This window comes from Leuciscus leuciscus, assembly GCF_965113295.1.
Source record: "Leuciscus leuciscus genome assembly, chromosome: 23".
NCBI lineage: Eukaryota > Metazoa > Chordata > Actinopteri > Cypriniformes > Leuciscidae > Leuciscus > Leuciscus leuciscus.
The window spans coordinates 3,703,758-3,723,264 of NC_138747.1; the positions used below are offsets into that span (position 1 = coordinate 3,703,758).

A 19,507-nucleotide genomic window follows, 5' to 3' on the forward strand; every position below is an offset into this window, starting at 1 on the left:
TTGTGTTTTTTTTTTACGTGTGAATGTGAAAGAAACACATGCATGAAATATATTTGTTGCTTTATACAAGTTTATTTTTGATGCTTACATATTTTCTCTTATATATATCATACAATATCTCAGTAAGTTTAAGGTAGCTAAATAACATTTTTAAGCCATATATGTTTGCTTGAACAATCAATATAGGCAGAACAATATAATTACAAAGCATTCACTTGGAAAGTCATTAAAACATATATGGTCTCGATCAAACGTTGGACCCCATGTAATATCAAGAGCATTTATGTCAGTACGTATTAACTGAGATATTTCAAGAGTCAACTAGTCTATGAACAGAACAAGACCAGCCCCAGACATATATTCATATAGCAGCATCTGTGGTCATGTGGCATATCTTAACATAAGGGTGAATCTCACAAAACCTGGAAAGAATATATATATATATAGTACAGGCCAAAAGTTTGGAAACATAACTATTTTTAATGTTTTTGAAAAAAGTTTCTTCTGCCCATCAAGCCTGCATTTATTTGATCAAAAATACAGAAAAAATATGTGATATTGTGATATATTATTACAATTTAAAATAATTGGTTTTCAATTTATTATACTTTAAATTATCATTTATTTCTGTGATGAAAAGCTGAATTTTCAGGATCATTACTCCAGTCTATCACATGATCCTTTAGAAATCATTCTAATATTCTGATTTATTATGAGTGTTGGACACAGTTCTGCTGCCTAATATATTTGATGAATAAAAGGTTAAAAAGAATTGCATTTATTCAAAATAAAAAAATATTTTCTAATAATATAAATCTTCTTTACTATCACTTTTTATCAATTTAACACATCCTTGCTGAATAAAAGTATTGATTTATTTAAAAAAAAAGAAAGAATTTTTTTTACTGACCAGTAGTGTATATTGTTGTTACAAAAGATTTCTATTTTTAAAACATTTGCTTTTTTAAATTTTTTTTATAAATGCAGTTCTTTTTAACCTTTTATTCATCAAATATATTAGGCAGCAGAACTGTTTCCAACACTCATAATAAATCAGAATATTAGAATGATTTCTAAAGGATCATGTGATAGACTGGAGTAATGATCCTGAAAATTCAGCTTTGCATCACAGAAATAAATTATAATTTAAAGTATAATAAATTGAAAACCAATTATTTTAAATTGTAATAATATATCACAATATTACATATTTTTTCTGTATTTTTTATCAAATAAATGCAGGCTTGATGAGCAGAAGAAACTTCTTTCAAAAACATTACTGTATATACTGCACTGTATATATATAATGTTGGGTTATTTCAACCAATGCTTGGGTCAAATATGGACATACAATTTAATTAAACAATTTAAACCAACGGCTGACATAAACATGGGTTGAAACAACCCAGCATTTTTATTTATTTATTTTTTGAGTATATATATATATGCCAACTACCCCTAGTTTTTAATTTTAAGTTTGCAATGAAATGTAACTTGGACATGTTTTCATGAGATTCATCCTTGAACTGAAAAACAAAAAATAACAGAATCTGTAAAAATGGATTTGTGAATCATTCTTGAGTCTGACAAGTTCTTGGCATTGTCCCTATATATAATGCATTGAAAAAGAGACTTCATATTTAATCATCATAAGCTTATTTCTAATTAAACACCTTCAGAACCAACGACACTGAAGACACTAAAATGCACACAAATTATATGTTACAATTCACACTTGGCAAAGTATTTGATAGATTATATGTAGTTATTCTTCCTTCAGTTCAGGTTTCTTCAAAGCAGCCGTATAAACAATCACAGAGGGTGATTTAATATTTCACAGATACAAAATAGCAATTTTAAAATGCGATTTTCTCAAAAGCAATCAGCAATCCTTGGCACAGAGAAGTCGCTCTTTAATGCGGTATAAAGAACAGGTAGTTCACATCACACCTCATTTGATTTGTTCTCAATAGTCATAATATTAAAAGCCTTAAGGCAAAAAAAAAAAAGAAAGCACAAATAGGCGTCTGGCTGATGAATGCGTGCTATCAGGGAATTGATAATGTTGTGTATATGCATATGTAACAATTTGCCATAATGCACCTGACTTCACATTGACGTGATTGGCAAGTAAATCAACCCAAATGTTGTTAAATACTGTACATAAAACCAATATGCACACTCTCTTCCCTGACCATATTAAAACATTACAATACTGCACATTTAGATAGAGTATGTTGCATTATTGGGTCTACTATTGTTTCTAAACCAGCACTTTTAAAGCTCAAATCGTTATGTATCCAGTTTTATTGAAAGGCAGAGAGCTGCATTTCGTGTCTTGCATTGGAAAATGCATGCACTAATAATTCAGGGATTATGTTTTATTTGGCATTTCATCACTTTAAAACCCTTTCCGCCGCTAGCAGAATCCGAAGTTATAATATTTAATTTGTTCTAAAGTTGCTTGCATTCAATACATCGCTCATCTCCCGTGCATCAAACAGTACGTGCCATTAGAGTGGTGTCGAGGTTTAGATTGGCTAGCAATGAAGGCAGATATGAACATTCAAATGATCAAAGTCTCTGTCGTGAGAGATAACAGTCATAATCAATAACCCAAGGCAACCCAATATCGACTCCGCTAAGCTTTCCAAGAACTCGACGATTTTTTTTTTTGTCTGACGTCCGTTTGATCTTTTCCATTCTATCATCCTGTTCGGCTCTTTAGTTCTGCTGTCATTACGGCTTAATCAAGACGGAAATAACAGTCCCCCGGCCTCGACCGGGTCTCTAATGAGAGGGCCGCCTCCTGAAAGTGTCCATTTGAGAGACAACTGTCGGCGGTCGCTCCAGATAACACATGAACCCCTGCTGCCCCATTAGCCTCCGTCTCAGATCAGTGTATGAAATCAACTTCCTTCAAATCACAAACCCACTGGCTTACGGATGCTTGAGTGAGACCTTTGCTTAACGATTCCTCCTGTCCGGTAATGGTTTGGTGATACATGCCACCTTTTATGAATAAAATGACATATTCCCTGCTGGGAAATCATGAGATTTTATAGTTGGTCCAGGCTAGTTGAGATAGAATTTGACCTGGGGTCAGTTGCATAGACATAGCCATTACGTCTTACTTTTCGGTATCAAATTAGATCAATCTATGTTTTTATGTAACTGAGTTTTGAACAGTCTTAATGGAAAACATTTGACTAACTTGTAAGACTAGTCTTTATGCAACCGGCCACTGGTAGAACAAGCTGGTTAGAGTTAGAGTCGACCAGCAATTTAAATGAACTTTCCATGTTGTAAATAAAACAAAGATTATAAGTGTATATGCTTTACAAAAAAAATACTATTTCAGTTTTTAATGTTACTTGCCGTTTCTTGATAATCATCATATCAGAGTGATTTCTGAAGGATCATGTGACACTGAAGACTGGAGTAATGATGCTGAAAATTCAGCTTTGATCACATGGAATAAATTGTGACATTTACTAGGAATTTCCAACTTGACCACTTTAATTTGTTGGTTTTATGTGACATGAACATTTCCACCAATGATCAAATGCTTGCGAAGTATTAAAACTAAACTAATTCATGACAAAACTATTGGTTACAAAATATGCTGCTTAAGAAAGTAACCTCGATGTACTAAAAAAAACACAATTTCTCTATGTTTATTAGCAGAAGTCAGTGCTGTGAGGATGTTTTTACTAAGAGAACCGGATTAAACAGGAGGACTGAAGCGTTGAAGACCCCCCTCTTATCCCCTAAACATGCTAAAACATCCATAGGTAAGTGTTAACAAAAGCAACGTACAGAAGCGCTCCCTGGCAGAACACACAGCTTGTATGAAACAAAATGTACAGTCTGAGTTCTTGTTGTAACTATTTCGTCCCTGTATTGCAGCGGCTTCCGGACATTATCTGCCGGCTTTAACAGAAGTTAAATGACAAGGCAAGGCCATGAATAGGATCTATTAATGGACAAAAGCACATGAAGCTTTAAGCGATATGGTTTTAACAGTCTTAAGGTTGTCAATTGTCAACGCGGGCCCGTTTACGTAACGCTAAGCCCTCGCTTTCAAAGAAATACAGATTCTTCTGTGAAACGTACATTACGTTAGGATTTTTTGGGGGGAAAACAGCGCTCAATACTCTGGCTTTTGCCTCTCACCACTGCGTGCTTTAGAAAATAATGCCTTATACCATAATCAAAATATTTCAAGGCTGCTTATTATGAAACGAAACATGATGCCTCGACTGGGTTCTATTCAAAACCACAATCTCGCTCGGCTTCCAAGCCTCCAGTTGTTGGCTGATTTTAGGATCGCTCAAGCACAACGGATATCTTCTTGGAGAGCCGACAGAATCCAAAGCCAACCGAGGGGTTTATCCGTTTACATAATCTGGAAAAATAATCTGATGTCAATAAAACCCTCCCTCTCGTTAATGTGAAACTATTCCGTGTTTTCCGATGCCAAAACCTAATAACGTGAAACAAGCGAACAGGACGAAATCTTGCTTAAAAGTCTCTGAACAGACGATGAAAAAGCATGCCTCTTTTTCAGAAAAACAACACCCTCACTGCGCACGTTCACGACGCCTGCACTTGTTGGTTATATGTGCGCTTTTGAAAGTTCACAGTAGACATCTATGCAGTCACACATGTAGGTGTCTACGCCGCTGTCGTGTCTGTCACGTCAGACTAACAGACAGGCAGCAATAACAGCACAACAAGCTCTCCTAACCGCTGCCTTTCTTCCTAAAATATACACTGACTCCAGGAACTCCGACGGCAGGTTACCACACTCGACACTTCTCCTCGGGGTTCATGGGAGTTCCTCGTTCACAATGAAACGCTTCGGAAAAAGCCTCGAAGTTCTGAAGGGAACCGAGAACCCTGTTAAAACACAAAACAACAACATGGCACTCAATCCTTTATAAAACACCTACAGTGTCCCTATAAAATGTGTTTTAAATCACACTTAAAAATGCCTTTTTATTTTATTTTATACAGTTTAGTGTTTACAGGGACAACTATAGTCCCTGGGCAGGTGTAATTTCAGATCAAATACATTAAAACAAATCAACAATACTTTTACATACAGTAGACCACATTTCATAAGAATACATAAAGTGCATTAAAACAAGGACAGCAAAACATAAAACGTTGCATTAAACAACAAAATCACTGCAGGATCTTTTCTCTTCGCTAAGGCACTTTTCTTCAATTCAATTCACGTTTTTTGTATAGAACTTTTTACAATATATATTGTTTATTGCAGCTTCACATGTGTCTACATCAAAATTTAGAGTGATTTCTTATCTTAATTTTAGCTTAGTGTCTTTGAATCAGATGGTGTTTTGAGGATTTTTAGTGGATGTATGAAGTCAGTCTGCTCAGGTTTTACCACACGTTATATTATTCTATATCTATTATCTATATTAAAAATATAGCAAACTGTGATAAGGAAATATAAAGTTGCTTTATATATATATATATATATATATATATATATATATATATATATATATATATATATATTATACATTATACACTACTGTTCAAAAGTTTGGGGTTAGTAAGATTTTTATAAAACTTTATTTCAACAAGGACGCATTAAATTTCTAAGAAGAATTGGACATTTATAGTGTTGCAAAAGATTTCTATTTCAAAGAAATGCTGTTGTTACGAATTTTCTAATAATCAAAGAATCCTGAAAAAATGTGTCATTGTTTCCACAAAAATAAACTGTTTTCAACATTGATAATAATAAGAAATGTTTCTTGAGCAGCAAATCATCATATTAGAATGATTTCTGAAGGATCATGTGACACTGAAGCCTGGAGTAATGATGCTGAAAATTCAGCTTTGATCACAGGAATATATTATATTTTACATACATGTTCAAATAGAAAACAGTTATTTTAAATTGTAATAATATTTCTCAATATTACTTTTTAAAATAAAGCATGCAAAACTTCTTTCAAAAACATCTTACCGACTTCAAACTTTTGAAAGGTAGTGTATGTTTGTAAAAACTTAGATTTTTAAGATCCATTAAAAATTTTAGTGGGTAGAATTAGTTAGTTTCAAGAATTCTTGCTTATTCGTTTTGCTTGTGTTTAACTCTTTCGCCGCCATTGACGGAAATTTCCGGCTTTCCGTGTTTTTACTGTTATACGGTAGGGGGCGCTATTACGCATCTTCTGAAAGAGTACAGAATCTCCAGATCAAAGGCGAAGGAGAAGCAGAAACAAGTGACAGCATAAGTAAACTATGCATATGTGAAATAACGCGATCATCAACATTAAACCGCATATAAATTAAAACCGCCTAATGTTACCGAATGAAATGTCGACCCAGGACGAGCTACAGGACTGTGAAGCTATGAGGTGTTTATGCACTCGATCTACTCCATCTGTGTTTTGATCATCGTTCTGAATCTGATCCCGACGAAGTCTTTAAAAAAAAAAAAACACGATTTTCTCAGCTTTTTGCTCAAAATGTTGCTTTTTTATGAAACTTACCCACAAGTTTTTTTGTTTTGTTTAAAAGTCGAGGGTCTTTCTTTCTTTTGATATATTGCATGTTCAGATATTCATACAACAAAATATTCTAGGGACCGTGAAACTTTTGTGAAAATTACCAAAACTGCTGGGGGTTGCTGGCAACAAAAAAAAAAAAAAAAAAAACTGGCGGGGAAAGAGTTAATAGCATGTGCTATCTGTAACCTAATCGAATGACATTTTTAATTGTGACTTGGATACGTTTTTTCATTTTTAATAAGACGACTTGCCTGTATTCCAGAGGGCTGTGTGGGTCTGTTTTGATGGACTGAATGGCGTACTCAGGGCGACAGGCGCCACACCAGACCTAAAGAACACACACATGTTTTTACATTCAATACAATAAACCCAGTCATATTAAAGTCAGCTGGACAGATGAACACATGGATTTTAAACATTATTTTTGACCTAACATGCACTTTATGCTTGAATGACATTTGTAGGATTCTGCAAAACAGATCAGTTGTGTATTTTAACAGACATGTGACTGTCCAAATAATGACTGTTCAAATCCCAGTCCTGTAAAGCAGCTCTCATCCCAGTGGATGACATGATTCAGCCACGGATTTCATGCCTTAAAGGAATAGTTCACTTAAAAAGTAGAGTAGAGATGGGGTAGTTTTCATTTTTGGGTGAACTATACCTTTAAAAGGATGGTTCGGAGTAATTTCAACCTAGGGTCCTTTGCACCATGACCTCGAGCCAGACACCCCCCAGAAGCCTTTTTTCCCTTGGTCGAACATTATTAAAGTTAGAGCTTATTTAGAGATATCAGCCGGATGGCTTAGTGCAGGCGCTAATGGATCCAAGGATGTATCCTCTAAATTACTCCACTAATAATGCCCAGGATGGTACCAAACTTCTACAGTAGTACAAATAGGTACAAACGAGGCATTGGAAAGTTTTTAAGTGCATCAGGAGTTTATTTAAATAACACTTGCCTGATGGCTAATGCTACCGCTAACCCGGACGTCGAAGTCACTTCAGTGATTTGGGAAAAGCCCGTAAAAGTCCTGGCAGAAAGCGATGAATAAGGATGTAGTGTAACGACGCCCAGTTCCAGGAATGCACTAATATTTTGTTGGTAGTGCCAGTTTGCAACAATTATTAGTTAACACTAAGTTATCAACACTTCGGGAAAAAAAAATTTCTATGGAGTGTTAAATTCACTAGCTTTTCAATAACACTTGTGAGTTTTGCAAAGGACTTTTTACGGGCTTTTCCCAAATCACTGAAGTGACTTCGACGTCCGGGTTAGCGGTAGCATTAGCCATCAGGCAAGTGTTATTTAAATAAACTCCTGATGTACTTATAAACTTTCCAATGCCTCGTTTTATGAGTACAGAACCTATTTGTACTACTGTAGAAGTTTGGTGCCATTCTGGGCATTATTAGTGGGGTAATTTACGAGATACAGCCTTGGATCCATTAGCGCCTGCACTAAGCCATTCGGCTGATATCTCTAAATAAGCTCTAACTTTAATAATGTTCGACCAAGGGAAAAAGGCTTCTGGGGGGTGTTTGACTCGAGGTCATGGTGCAAAGGACCCTAGGTTTGAAATTACTCCGAACCATCCCTTTAAGCATTTATTAAACAGCCGGTAGTCGTTCATTTTCCAGAGGTTAAGCAGCACCTGTATCATTTAAGTAATGTCAGTTTAATTTGATGCAGTCTATGCGAAACTGACCTCGCATACGCATCAAGGTGAACACATGCAGGAGTTTTAAAGTGTATGTAATTCATGGTCACACACCTGGGCAAAGTTCAGAAAGAAGAGCTGTTTATGATCCATATCCAGTCCGGGAAGATGGGGCTCCTCGCCCTCCCTCTCCAACCACTTTATATACGCCTAATATCACACACACAAAACTAATTCACATAAACAGATTTTTACAAGGAAATGTGAAAAGTGCTTGCCATGATGCTATAGGGTGTTTACATTTAGCAGACGCTTTTATCCAAAGCCACTTACAAATTAGCAACACAACTATGTGGTTGCTAAGGCGTTGAGTAGTTTTTAATCAGGTTACTAATTGGTTGTTTAAAGTGAATTGATCATACAAACCTTATATGCTTGACGAACTCCACCGTTATCAGCAATATTCTCTCCTAATGTTGTGATGCCACTGACCTGCAACAACATGAATGTAACATTGTTTAGTGTTATTAAATTATCACATGTGGTATTATAGTAATTATTAATATTTTGAATTAGCTTTTACTTTGACTTTTTTATCTTTAAATTTATCTTTAAATTTTATATAAATAGTAATTTGGCAACATTACAATTAAAAAAAAAAATTTAGTTTAAGTATTTCATCCAGTTTTTATATTTTCTTTTATTTCAGCTTCATTTCGAATAATAAAAAAACGATTTTAATAGCTTAATTTTAAGTTTTAGCTTACAATAACAACACTGTGTAACATATATAAATCACATCCAAAGTTTGACTCAAGTATCAAGTTTGGAATGTTTGAGTTTATATTAAAATCTTTTAATTACAGACTTTGATGTCGTGACAAATCTGTGGACAGTTTAAGTTGCACGATTAATCGTTAAAAGACTGCGTTCTCGGTTCAAACACCCACACGATCTTATTCCTAAATGACAACGATTCGGCTATGTCTATTAAACATTTGACAAAGAAATACGAACTTTTCAAGCACAATATAATTATATCTGTCGTACAATCATTCATATTATTACAGAAGTATTGGGATAGAAGTTTACAGTTCAGATATAAACATTGATTTCTATGGTAGCGATCAAAATCACCGTAAATCACCTTTTGTAAGTAGCTTGATTGAAACATTTACATCGTTACACCAGTAGGTGGCAACAAGTGTCTGGTAAAATGTTTTATTTGTCATTGACTCATTCATTACAGAGATTCGTTAAAAAATGCTGATTCATCCAGTAATGAAACAAGTGAAGTCTTTAAGAGTGAGTCCCCAAATTTGTTTAAACTGTCTTTATATACCAATACATAATTAAAATGTAAGTACTCTGAAAAAGAGAGTATAAAAATCGAGTGTCTGTAGACCTCTCAGGGCTGCAATAAACACAGCTACTTATTTCCATTCACTCCCACCCCCTCCCTTCTGGGCTCCTTCCAAAGCCACGCCCCCAAAACACATGAACGCGCGATGCCGACCGCTCTGCTGGAGGAGGAGCAGGGCCGAGCGGAGAGGAGCGCAGTGCGTGACATCATGTCAGAATCACATGTAATAAAATACCTAACTTTATCATTATGAATATAAACAACTAACATGGCTGTTAGTACTCACTATCAAGCTAGCATATCGATACTGGTAAAGTTTCAAATATATTGAGTTTGATTCGGTAACGAGCTAGTAACATAAGGCAAAGCTAAAAACAGGTTGCATTGATACACGTTTTCCCATTACCATCAGTTACACTGTGATGAAGGTGAATTTCGTGTAAGATTCATAACATATACGGTGTTTTGCATGTAAGAGCTTCCACGAGGAAAGCACTGTTGGCTCTGATGAGGACTACACTCTGGAGAATTTTCGAATACTGTCTTTTTTTGCCTTGTTTGCCTTCGCTGACTGTATATGCAGGTACTGGGAATTTTGACTGCTCTTCCTAGCTTCTGTGCCTCTCTCCGTGCCTCTTCCCCTCCTCGAGTCAAACGGGTGCGCGCATGTGGGCAGCTCCTGTAGCAGCAGGGGTGGTAGCCATGGTAGCGAGGGAGAGTGACAGTCGCCCAGCCAATCATTTCATTCATTCCGAATGGAAATAAGTAGCTGTGATTATTGCGCTCTGAGAGGACAACAGACACTCGATTTTTATACTCTCTTTTTCATGGTGCGTTCACACCGGACGCGAATAGCGCGTCAGGCGCGAGTGATTTCAATGTTAAGTCAATGCAAAGACGCGTTACGCGCGTAAAAAATTCCTGCGGCGCGAATGAGGCGTAGAGCACGGCGCGGTAGACGCGAATACGCCTCATTCGCGCGTCAAGTTCGCGCGAATAGTGCGAATTGAGCGTCTGGCGTGTTAAGCGCGAATGATTTTATTAGTGCTTTTGTGCATTCATGCGTTTGACGCGAATTCGCGTCTGCCGCCCGAGTTGAAAAATCTGAACTTCTGCGTCAATTCGCGCCGCGTTAACCAATCAGGAGCCTGCTTGCTGCTGTCACGTGGTGAAGTGACAGTTTATAATGTTATTTTATGTTTGGCCTCAATAAATTATTTTGTAATATGACTAAAATGCACAACAAAGCAAATCTTTCACATAAAAACTCGATTTCAATATATGAGAGATACTCATTTTGTATTGAATGCAATTTATTCCATATCTATATGAAACATTATTAATCTAATGTAAAGACAACAAACACAATTTAGTGTATACAAACTAAAAAAAAAAAAAATCACAGGACAGGTTTCACTTTTGGAGGCTGGCTCCATTTATTATCAGAACAAAAATAAATGACAAATTAGGTGGGTGCGGGCGAGGGTGAACCTCGCGCCGGGCTGTACAGCGCGGGCTCGTCAGGCAGCGACCACCCGAGGCCGAGGCCTTATACGGCCTACGCTGTCCTCGTCAGCGTCCTCACCGTTAGGTCCACCAAACCTAGCTCCTGGACCAAATTGTGAAACTCCTGAAACCCTCCGGAGGGTCTGGTGGACCCGAGTACAGCGACGATGTCCCCTACGCAGCTGTTTCTGCTCTCCAGAGCATATACGAGCGGTGACTCTCTCGATTAATGCTAACGCTAATGCTCGATAAACATCTAAAAAAGATGGCCGCCAACGGGTTTCGAATCTTTCGCGCGTAAATTTCGCTTCAAACTACACGCGAATTAACACAAAGTGGTCAAGCGTATAACTAGACGCGGCAGGCGCGAATTTGACGCGCTATTTGCGTCCGGTGTGAACGCACAGTCAGTGTACTTACATTTTAATTATGTATTAGTATATAAAGACAGTTTAAACAAATTTGGGAAAAAGTTTTTTTAGAAAAAACCTGCCTTTAAATTATGCTATTTCGTGGGAGAATCATGATCTCCTTTTTTAAACCCAAAACTTAAATTCAACTCAATTTATCTAGAATTGTGCAGCTCTATTTGCCGGTATCTTCTGAAAGTCAATAACAATGTTTAAAAGAAGCAAAATGTCCATAACAAGTTTTCAGAGAATGCACTGAATACAGTGCATCTTATTTACTGTAATAAAAAAAAAATCTTGCAAATAAATAAATGCTCCTCTTAAAACAAAACACAAATTAATATTGTAAAAAAATGCCAATGGGGTGGTAACTTGAGTACACTAAATCTTCACTAAACATTTTCAATTTTTGTAAAAAGTTAAACTTATTAATCTATTTCTGTCTAGAAATCCATTCATTTTTAGTGGTTAGATATTTATTTGAGTTTTAAGTTATTTTCTCTTGCACAACCGGCAGATTTCTTTCTATTTTCAAGTGTGTTGACATTTTTATGTCAGCAAAAGTTTTAATTTGCACTGCATTTAATTTCATTGCTTTTTTTTTCTTCTTTTTTTTTAGGGCAGTGGAAATGCTTGGATGGGACCCAAAGCAAGCACATTCTACAAGTACTGTAAGTATTAACTTAATATCAGTTTTAATTGTTTATTTTCTGAAGTTCATATTATTTCCATTGTACTGAACCGAGGTTCAACTTACATTTTGTCCTCCTGCAAGTTTCCAGCTGAACTGGCCGTACTGTTCCACCATGCACTTAGATTGATCCTCAAACTGCTCGGCAGAGTAGTTGCTCCACCAGTTGTTCATGTTCCCGTCCTTGTCGAAATTCCGGCCTAAGAAAATATTTAATTTTGTGGAACAAAGTCATATTTTTTTAAACAGACAAGCATTGTGGCATGCTGGTTTGGTCCAATGGAGAATGTATCCGTGATATTTAAAACCCCGTCATTTAGCACAGAGTTTGATAATCAGCAAATCCACAAAGTTTATTCATCCACAGCTAACTGATAATTAGTACAATCCATCAGATGAAACCCATATTACCGTGATCATCAAATCCATGAGTGATTTCATGTCCTATAACCATCCCGATTCCACCGAAGTTTAGAGCTTGCAGCTGTTTCTCACTGAAGAACGGAGGCTGGAGGATGCCAGCAGGAAACACTGAAGGAAAGAAAGATGAATGCATAGAAAGAGATAGAATTCAGCATAATGCATGGATAATTGACCAGGAAATGCGTTTTTGAGATACTAATTGAGTCAAACAGCTCATTTTAATATTAGTAGAGTGTTAACTTTGGAAACTTTTATGTCCCAGAGGTTGATTTGTTTTTTATTAAAACTAACAGATTTCAGCTTTTTTCTAAAACCATTTTTTTTTAAAGGTCAAATTAACAAATTACCAACACTAGTTTTACTATTGTCCCAGACTCTGACTTTCAAAATATTATATTTGATGTTTAAAAATATATATATACATTTCATATTCTAATATTTATATTATTTATTATATTTAAAATATGATGTTTGAGAACAGTTTGAGCAAATTCAAAAAGTCAGTAAAAATATTTTAAATGTCTTAAAAGAAGACTTATTTTTCAGAGAATGCATGGAATATAGTATTTTAAAGTAAAAACCTTCTGAAGTACGATCATTTAATATAATATATTTAAATTATGAGTTAAATTTAAAGTTTGATCATTTTATATTAACATATTTATATTTTTGCAAATACACGTTTCAATATTTATTGTGTATAAAATATTTATATGATGCCACGGTGCTTATTTGTGACATCAATCAACAATTTTTCCCAAAAAAGGGGAAAAAAAAATTCTAAATGTTAGCATTCATATTTACCCAACCGTCAGTGAAATGCGAGTCCATTATTCCACAAATGTTTAAAATGTCATTTCCATCACAGCATGCATGGGGGGATTTGAGATTTGGTGGATGACATATGTTAGTTCAGAAGAAATGTCAAAAGTTGATGGACATCGTGTTAGTGGACAAATTAAATAAATGAGAGTGCTTTTTAAGAGACTCTAGAAGTGCTCATTTGAAAGAATGTGATGGTAATATACCATCACCAGTGATATTGGAAGGACAGAAAGATGTCTACTGTGTACCGTCCTCCAGCTATAGAGTATAGGGCTCAAAATGCCATCGTGCCGCAGTTACAGCTGCCGCTCTTGTCTCTGAAATGGCAATTCAGCTCGAAGTGTTTCCCAGATTGTCCAGGAACATTAAAATGTGCAATCTAAGAGTAATTATGTGGAAATTTCTCCCGCTGAAAATCTGCATAATCACTTGGCTTTTTGTAATCTGTGTATTAACCAGCGCTTGGCGTCCGCAGCCCATCTCTGGAAGCACAAGCTTTGTGGGCACTGGAGCCTGAAACTAGCTTTGTTTAATCTACAAGAAAAAAGCACTACAGGCATTAGAGCCATTATGACAATGGGCTGAGAAAGCGTTTGTATTGAGAGCCCTCAAAAGCTTAGGAGAAATCTGACCAGAACAAATACTTCACAAAAGACCTGCGTTTGGACAATGCTGATTTTTTGTTTGTTTGTTTGCGGTTGTGGAAAGATCAGGGGTGCGTTTCCCGAACTATGATGTAACTCGCTGCTTAAATACCATACACGATGCATCGTTGACAAAATCAACTAGCTAATCACGACTGTTTCCCCAAACCGTATCGTCGCAAATTTGCGTTTGTTAATGAGGCCACGCAGGTGCTGGAGTAATAACGTCTTTTAATGAATCCTTTTGCGATAGAATTAATGCTAGATTTTTTAGCTATAAATAATGAACATTGTATCTGACGACTAATTCTCTTTTTTCTCAGTTATTTTGCTTTATTTCCAAATTTAATCATAGGCTTGTTTTTATAGAGCACGAACACACATGTGCACTCTTCAAAAACATACTTTAAAGGGGTGGTATAATGCCCTTTTCACAAGATGTAAACTAAGTATTTGATGTCCCCAGTGTGTGTATGTGAAGGTTTAGCTCAAAACACCCCACAGATATTTGTATATAGCATGTTAAAGTTGTCCCTTTTTGAGGGTGAGCAAAAACACACAGTTTTGTGTCTGTTCCTTTAAATGCAAATGAGCTGCTGCTCCCGGCACAGTGGGTGGAGCTTCAAGAGCTCGTGACCTTTTACCTCACACACACATGCACTGAAAATTTCAAAAACTTTTAGCCTTTTTTGTTCAAATCGGAGTCAGAAAGATGGAGAGACTCAGGAAGAAGTGACAACATGTAGAAGAAACAGGACATTTCTGAATGATTAGTTGGTGAATTTATGTAGCTTAGGTGTAATCTTCTAGTCATTGATTAGCATATTCTGTCTTGATAATCTATAAATCGCGTTCCTGGGGGCGGGGTTTATGTAAATTTTAGGGTTAGTGATGTCACAGACCCGGGAGGAATGTCATGTAGTCTCTACCAGCCGTTTGTTGTAGTCCTTAAAAAGCTATTTCTTTAAAAGCAAATATCTCTCTTTGCTTTGAACTTTCAAAGCAAGGCTTGCCTTGCCTTGCCTTTGAACTTTGAGCGTTGTAACTTTGCAGATATTGTTTATGCTCAAACAGCAACATTACACACTAACTAAAGTTAGAAAAGTGAAATCTCTTGACAAACTAAAAGACGTAAATTACATTTGTATGTATTAGAAATAAAATATATAGATTGTACTGAATGTCAGCTTGCTTATTTTGCTCAAGGCAAGTATTTTTTGAGTCCACGTCATGCAAACAAGAAACTGTTTCTAGCCACAGGTCGAGAGCCGTCGTTCCAAACACACAACTTTGCGATGCTGTTTGCAAATGTTCATTGGAACTATGGTTTGGGAAACACCGACTCGTTGAACTAAATGCTGATAACGACGGAACTTGCGAACATAGTTGGCTAACAATGCTTTCGGGAAACACACCCCTGTTTAGGCCACCGTGAATCTGGACTAGACTGGTTTGTGCTGGTATAGCTAGTGGACTTTTTGCTTTAAATAGACTGGACGGATTGTAAAGTGCATTGAGCCATTTTGTTGTTTCATTTTGTTTGTTGGTAACACATTATTACATACACGACTAATTTGTTAACATTAGTTAATGCATTAGCTAACATGAATAAACAATGCCTATGTTTGGATATATTTCTAACTATATGATATAATGGATATATTTCTAACTATATGAACTTACCAATCTGGTTTCTGTTGTGTGAGTAGAATGCATTGACCACAGCTGCACCGATAATCCACCTAAAACATTCATTGAGACAAAGAGGAAAAAGTAATGACTTAGTAACAGGTCAAGAAAGGAAAATGTCTTTTCAAGCATATCTTTATGTGTCTCGTACATGTCAGGATCCACGGGCTCCCTCAGCTTTTTGTGACCTTTCTGAGCTGATGCTGCCAGGTTTTCCAGAATGTTCTCAAAGTAGTTCTCCTCACTGAAATTAAGCTGTGAACAGAAACATAATAACACATATCATAGATGTATCATTCTTGTATTTATGTAATGAGATACAAGTTGCTTTGAGTGGTCTTTTATTTTGAACTCAAGGTTCTCTGGGTTTCCATACATGTGTGTATTCCTCGTCTAGCTTCTTATTTTCCTCCTCAAGGATGTGGTCGGGATAACCGATCTGTTCCGATATCGCCATGGCCTGCAAAACAGGAGGTTGGAAAGCGAGAATAGCTCAGAGCAAATATAATAATATTAATAATAAAACTTATTTGCAGCACATTTCATACAATAAATGCTGCTCAAAAATTTTACAATAAAAAAAGCATTATAGTAAACACCAAAAGCAAATAAAAATACATTATTATAAAGTAAGATTAAAGATCAAACCCCCTTAACAATGATAATAACAAAAGATAAAATCTATATACATAAAATGCATAACAAAAATGGAAATTAAAAACCAAGTAATGTTGATATACAACTGTTATTGAAATTGTGCTTAAAATTAGTTGGAATATTATGTAATTAATTTGATTAAAATGTTTAATTTATTAACAAAGCTAATTGTGTATAGGATAAGGTGGGGTTTTCCAAACTGGGATTTGTGAGGGAACGGCAAAGGTTTGTGAGTTGATGAAAAGCTAATAATTAATTAAATTATAAAAATATAAAATTTAAATACGTTTTTTTTTTAAGTTTAAAATGAAAACACACAAAAAATATTTTCTTTTATTTCATTTGTTTACCTGCATGTCATGTGACCATTAACCGACATTAGAGAACCATAAACATGCAAATGTATAAATATTTTAGTTTAAAGGGGTTCAGCTGACAAAAAAGTTTGGGAATCTCTGGGATTAAGGAATGAACTCCAGAAATAAAAACATTTTATTTTGTTGTGGCCATTAAAACCATCTTACCTTCTCTCTGGCCTTCTCCTTGGATTTTTCATCCATCCAGCTCAATTCTTCCAATGTTTCCACATAAGCTTCCTGAATCTTTTTGATCAGTTCACCCACCTGAACAACAGCGGAGAGACACATTCAAGTAAACATGAAATGGTCCTTTTTCAAATAGCAGAAATAGCCATTATAGTTGGCATATCATTCAATTAATCTAATTAAAATGTATAATTTAAAAACAAATTATTTTAAAAATACATTAAATAAAATTTTTAAATATATATTATTATTATTATTTTTATAAATATTATATAATAAATAAATCAGCTTAAATTTTTAACTGATTAATAACACTAATTGTTTAAGGGAATAATTTAAAAATATATATATTTTTAGAAGGCCTATGTCATGTCAGCCAAGAAGGAAAAGTCGTTTTCCATCATTTTGATGAAAGATGATGAAGTAATTAAGATTAATTTTGACTTCATGCTCACTTTAAAATTAATAAATCTATTTGACTGTCCTAGAAATACTATATAAAGCCACATACATCTTTATATTCAATGCAGAGTTACATAAAATCATCCCAGATTAAAAATAAACTTAATAACAGTCAAATCACCGAACCCATCGTTGGAACAGTCTAAACAATCCATTTGTGTGATTGTTCCGATTGTGTAAAGCATTGAAAGAGGATGTTCCTGTTATGTCTAGCTGTGTGTTTTTAGGGCAGAGTTGGTGTTTTAGTGTTACCATGCGTTTGCTGTTTCCAGAGAAGGTTTCCCGGACGTACAGGGCTCCGACGGCGTTCTCCATGTTGCCCTGGACGTAGCGGACACAGTCTCTCCACCTCGCCTCCTCTACTGTAGTGCCATGCAAAGCCTGAGTGAACACACACACACACACACACACACACACACACACACACACAATGCAATGCAGAAAAATGGGACCAAAATAAGGTTGAGAACACCATGTTAAATAAGTAAGGGAGAATGTACATCCAGCCGGTTGTTATGGCAGAATAAACCCTGACAGGGTGATCAGGACAGTCTTTGCATTAGCCTGAAGGGGTTTATTCTGAGATAACAAACAGCTGGATGTACATTATCCTGCTTATTACACGACTACTTGCCACATAAGTAAATAAAGACATGAAATATTGTCGAATTATTAGATCTTTAAACACAAAGCTTCCGCGGAGAGAGCAGATGCAGCGCGGCAAGGTCAAACAAGACGGACATTTAAGGGATACGGTACAGTCATACCACATATTACACAGCATTTCGCCACATAAATAATAATGGAGATATTGATATTGATTTAAAATCGTACCTGTTTGTTATTTATAACTCAAGAGTACAAAACAATCGTAGCAAAACGGCAGCAGCTTCGTTTGTATGAAACAAAAAAGAGCGAGTCCACGATACTGGATGACATAATTAAATAACTGTACACAAAATATTGATTTGAATGAGTTTTCATATTTTATTAGCTCACCAAACGCAAAACTTCCACGAAGAATAGTATAGCGTATAGCGCTGATGGCAGTTACCCGGATGAGCCTGTGTTAACAGGTTTTACTGGTTGTTATTGGGGAATAACATACCGCTGGATGGCCCGATTGACCAATCAGAATCAAGTATACCAGAGAGCCGTGTAATCTCAGGGAATAACACAATTTGGAATGTTGCGACTGACCAATCAGAATCAAGTATTCCAGAGAGCCGTGTAATCTCAGGGAATAACACAACTTGGAATGTTGCGACTGACCAATCAGAATCAAGTATTCCAGAGAGCCGTGTAATCTCAGGGAATAACACAACTTGGAATGTTGCGACTGACCAATCAGAATCAAGTATTCCAGAGAGCCGTGTAATCTCAGGGAATAACACAACTTGGAATGTTGCGACTGACCAATCAGAATCAAGTATTCCAGAGAGCCGTGTAATCTCAGGGAATAACACAACTTGGAATGTTGCGACTGACCAATCAGAATCAAGTATTCCAGAGAGCCGTGTAATCTCAGGGAATAACACAACTTGGAATGTTGCGACTGACCAATCAGAATCAAGTATTCCAGAGAGCCGTGTAATCTCAGGGAATAACACAACTTGGAATGTTGCGACTGACCAATCAGAATCAAGTATTCCAGAGAGCCGTGTAATCTCAGGGAATAACACAACTTGGAATGTTGCGACTGACCAATCAGAATCAAGTATTCCAGAGAGCCGTGTAATCTCAGGGAATAACACAACTTGGAATGTTGCGACTGACCAATCAGAATCAAGTATTCCAGAGAGCCGTGTAATCTCAGGGAATAACACAACTTGGAATGTTGCGACTGACCAATCAGAATCAAGTATTCCAGAGAGCCGTGTAATCTCAGGGAATAACACAACTTGGAATGTTGCGACTGACCAATCAGAATCAAGTATTCCAGAGAACCGTGTAATCTCAGGGAATAACACAACTTGGAATGTTGCGACTGACCAATCAGAATCAAGTATTCCAGAGAGCCGTGTAATCTCAGGGAATAACACAACTTGGAATGTTGCGACTGACCAATCAGAATCAAGTA

General features: G+C 36.1%; 1 protein-coding gene across 1 annotated transcript in view; it reads right to left on the reverse strand.

The window, feature by feature from the left end:
* Positions 1-1,412: 1,412 nt before the first annotated feature.
* mmel1 (membrane metallo-endopeptidase-like 1) overlaps positions 1,413-19,507 on the reverse strand; it is a 28,732-nt gene continuing 10,637 nt past the window's right edge. Inside the window, exons 14-24 of the mRNA XM_082155819.1 lie at positions 17,680-17,808; positions 16,945-17,043; positions 16,140-16,223; positions 15,915-16,018; positions 15,758-15,816; positions 12,594-12,713; positions 12,249-12,382; positions 8,639-8,704; positions 8,327-8,422; positions 6,803-6,879; positions 1,413-4,902 (exon numbers count right to left, since the gene is read on the reverse strand). Of these exons, the coding sequence (XP_082011945.1) occupies positions 4,803-4,902; positions 6,803-6,879; positions 8,327-8,422; positions 8,639-8,704; positions 12,249-12,382; positions 12,594-12,713; positions 15,758-15,816; positions 15,915-16,018; positions 16,140-16,223; positions 16,945-17,043; positions 17,680-17,808 (1,068 nt within the window). The 3' untranslated portion in view covers positions 1,413-4,802. The remainder of the gene's footprint in view (positions 4,903-6,802; positions 6,880-8,326; positions 8,423-8,638; positions 8,705-12,248; positions 12,383-12,593; positions 12,714-15,757; positions 15,817-15,914; positions 16,019-16,139; positions 16,224-16,944; positions 17,044-17,679; positions 17,809-19,507) is intronic.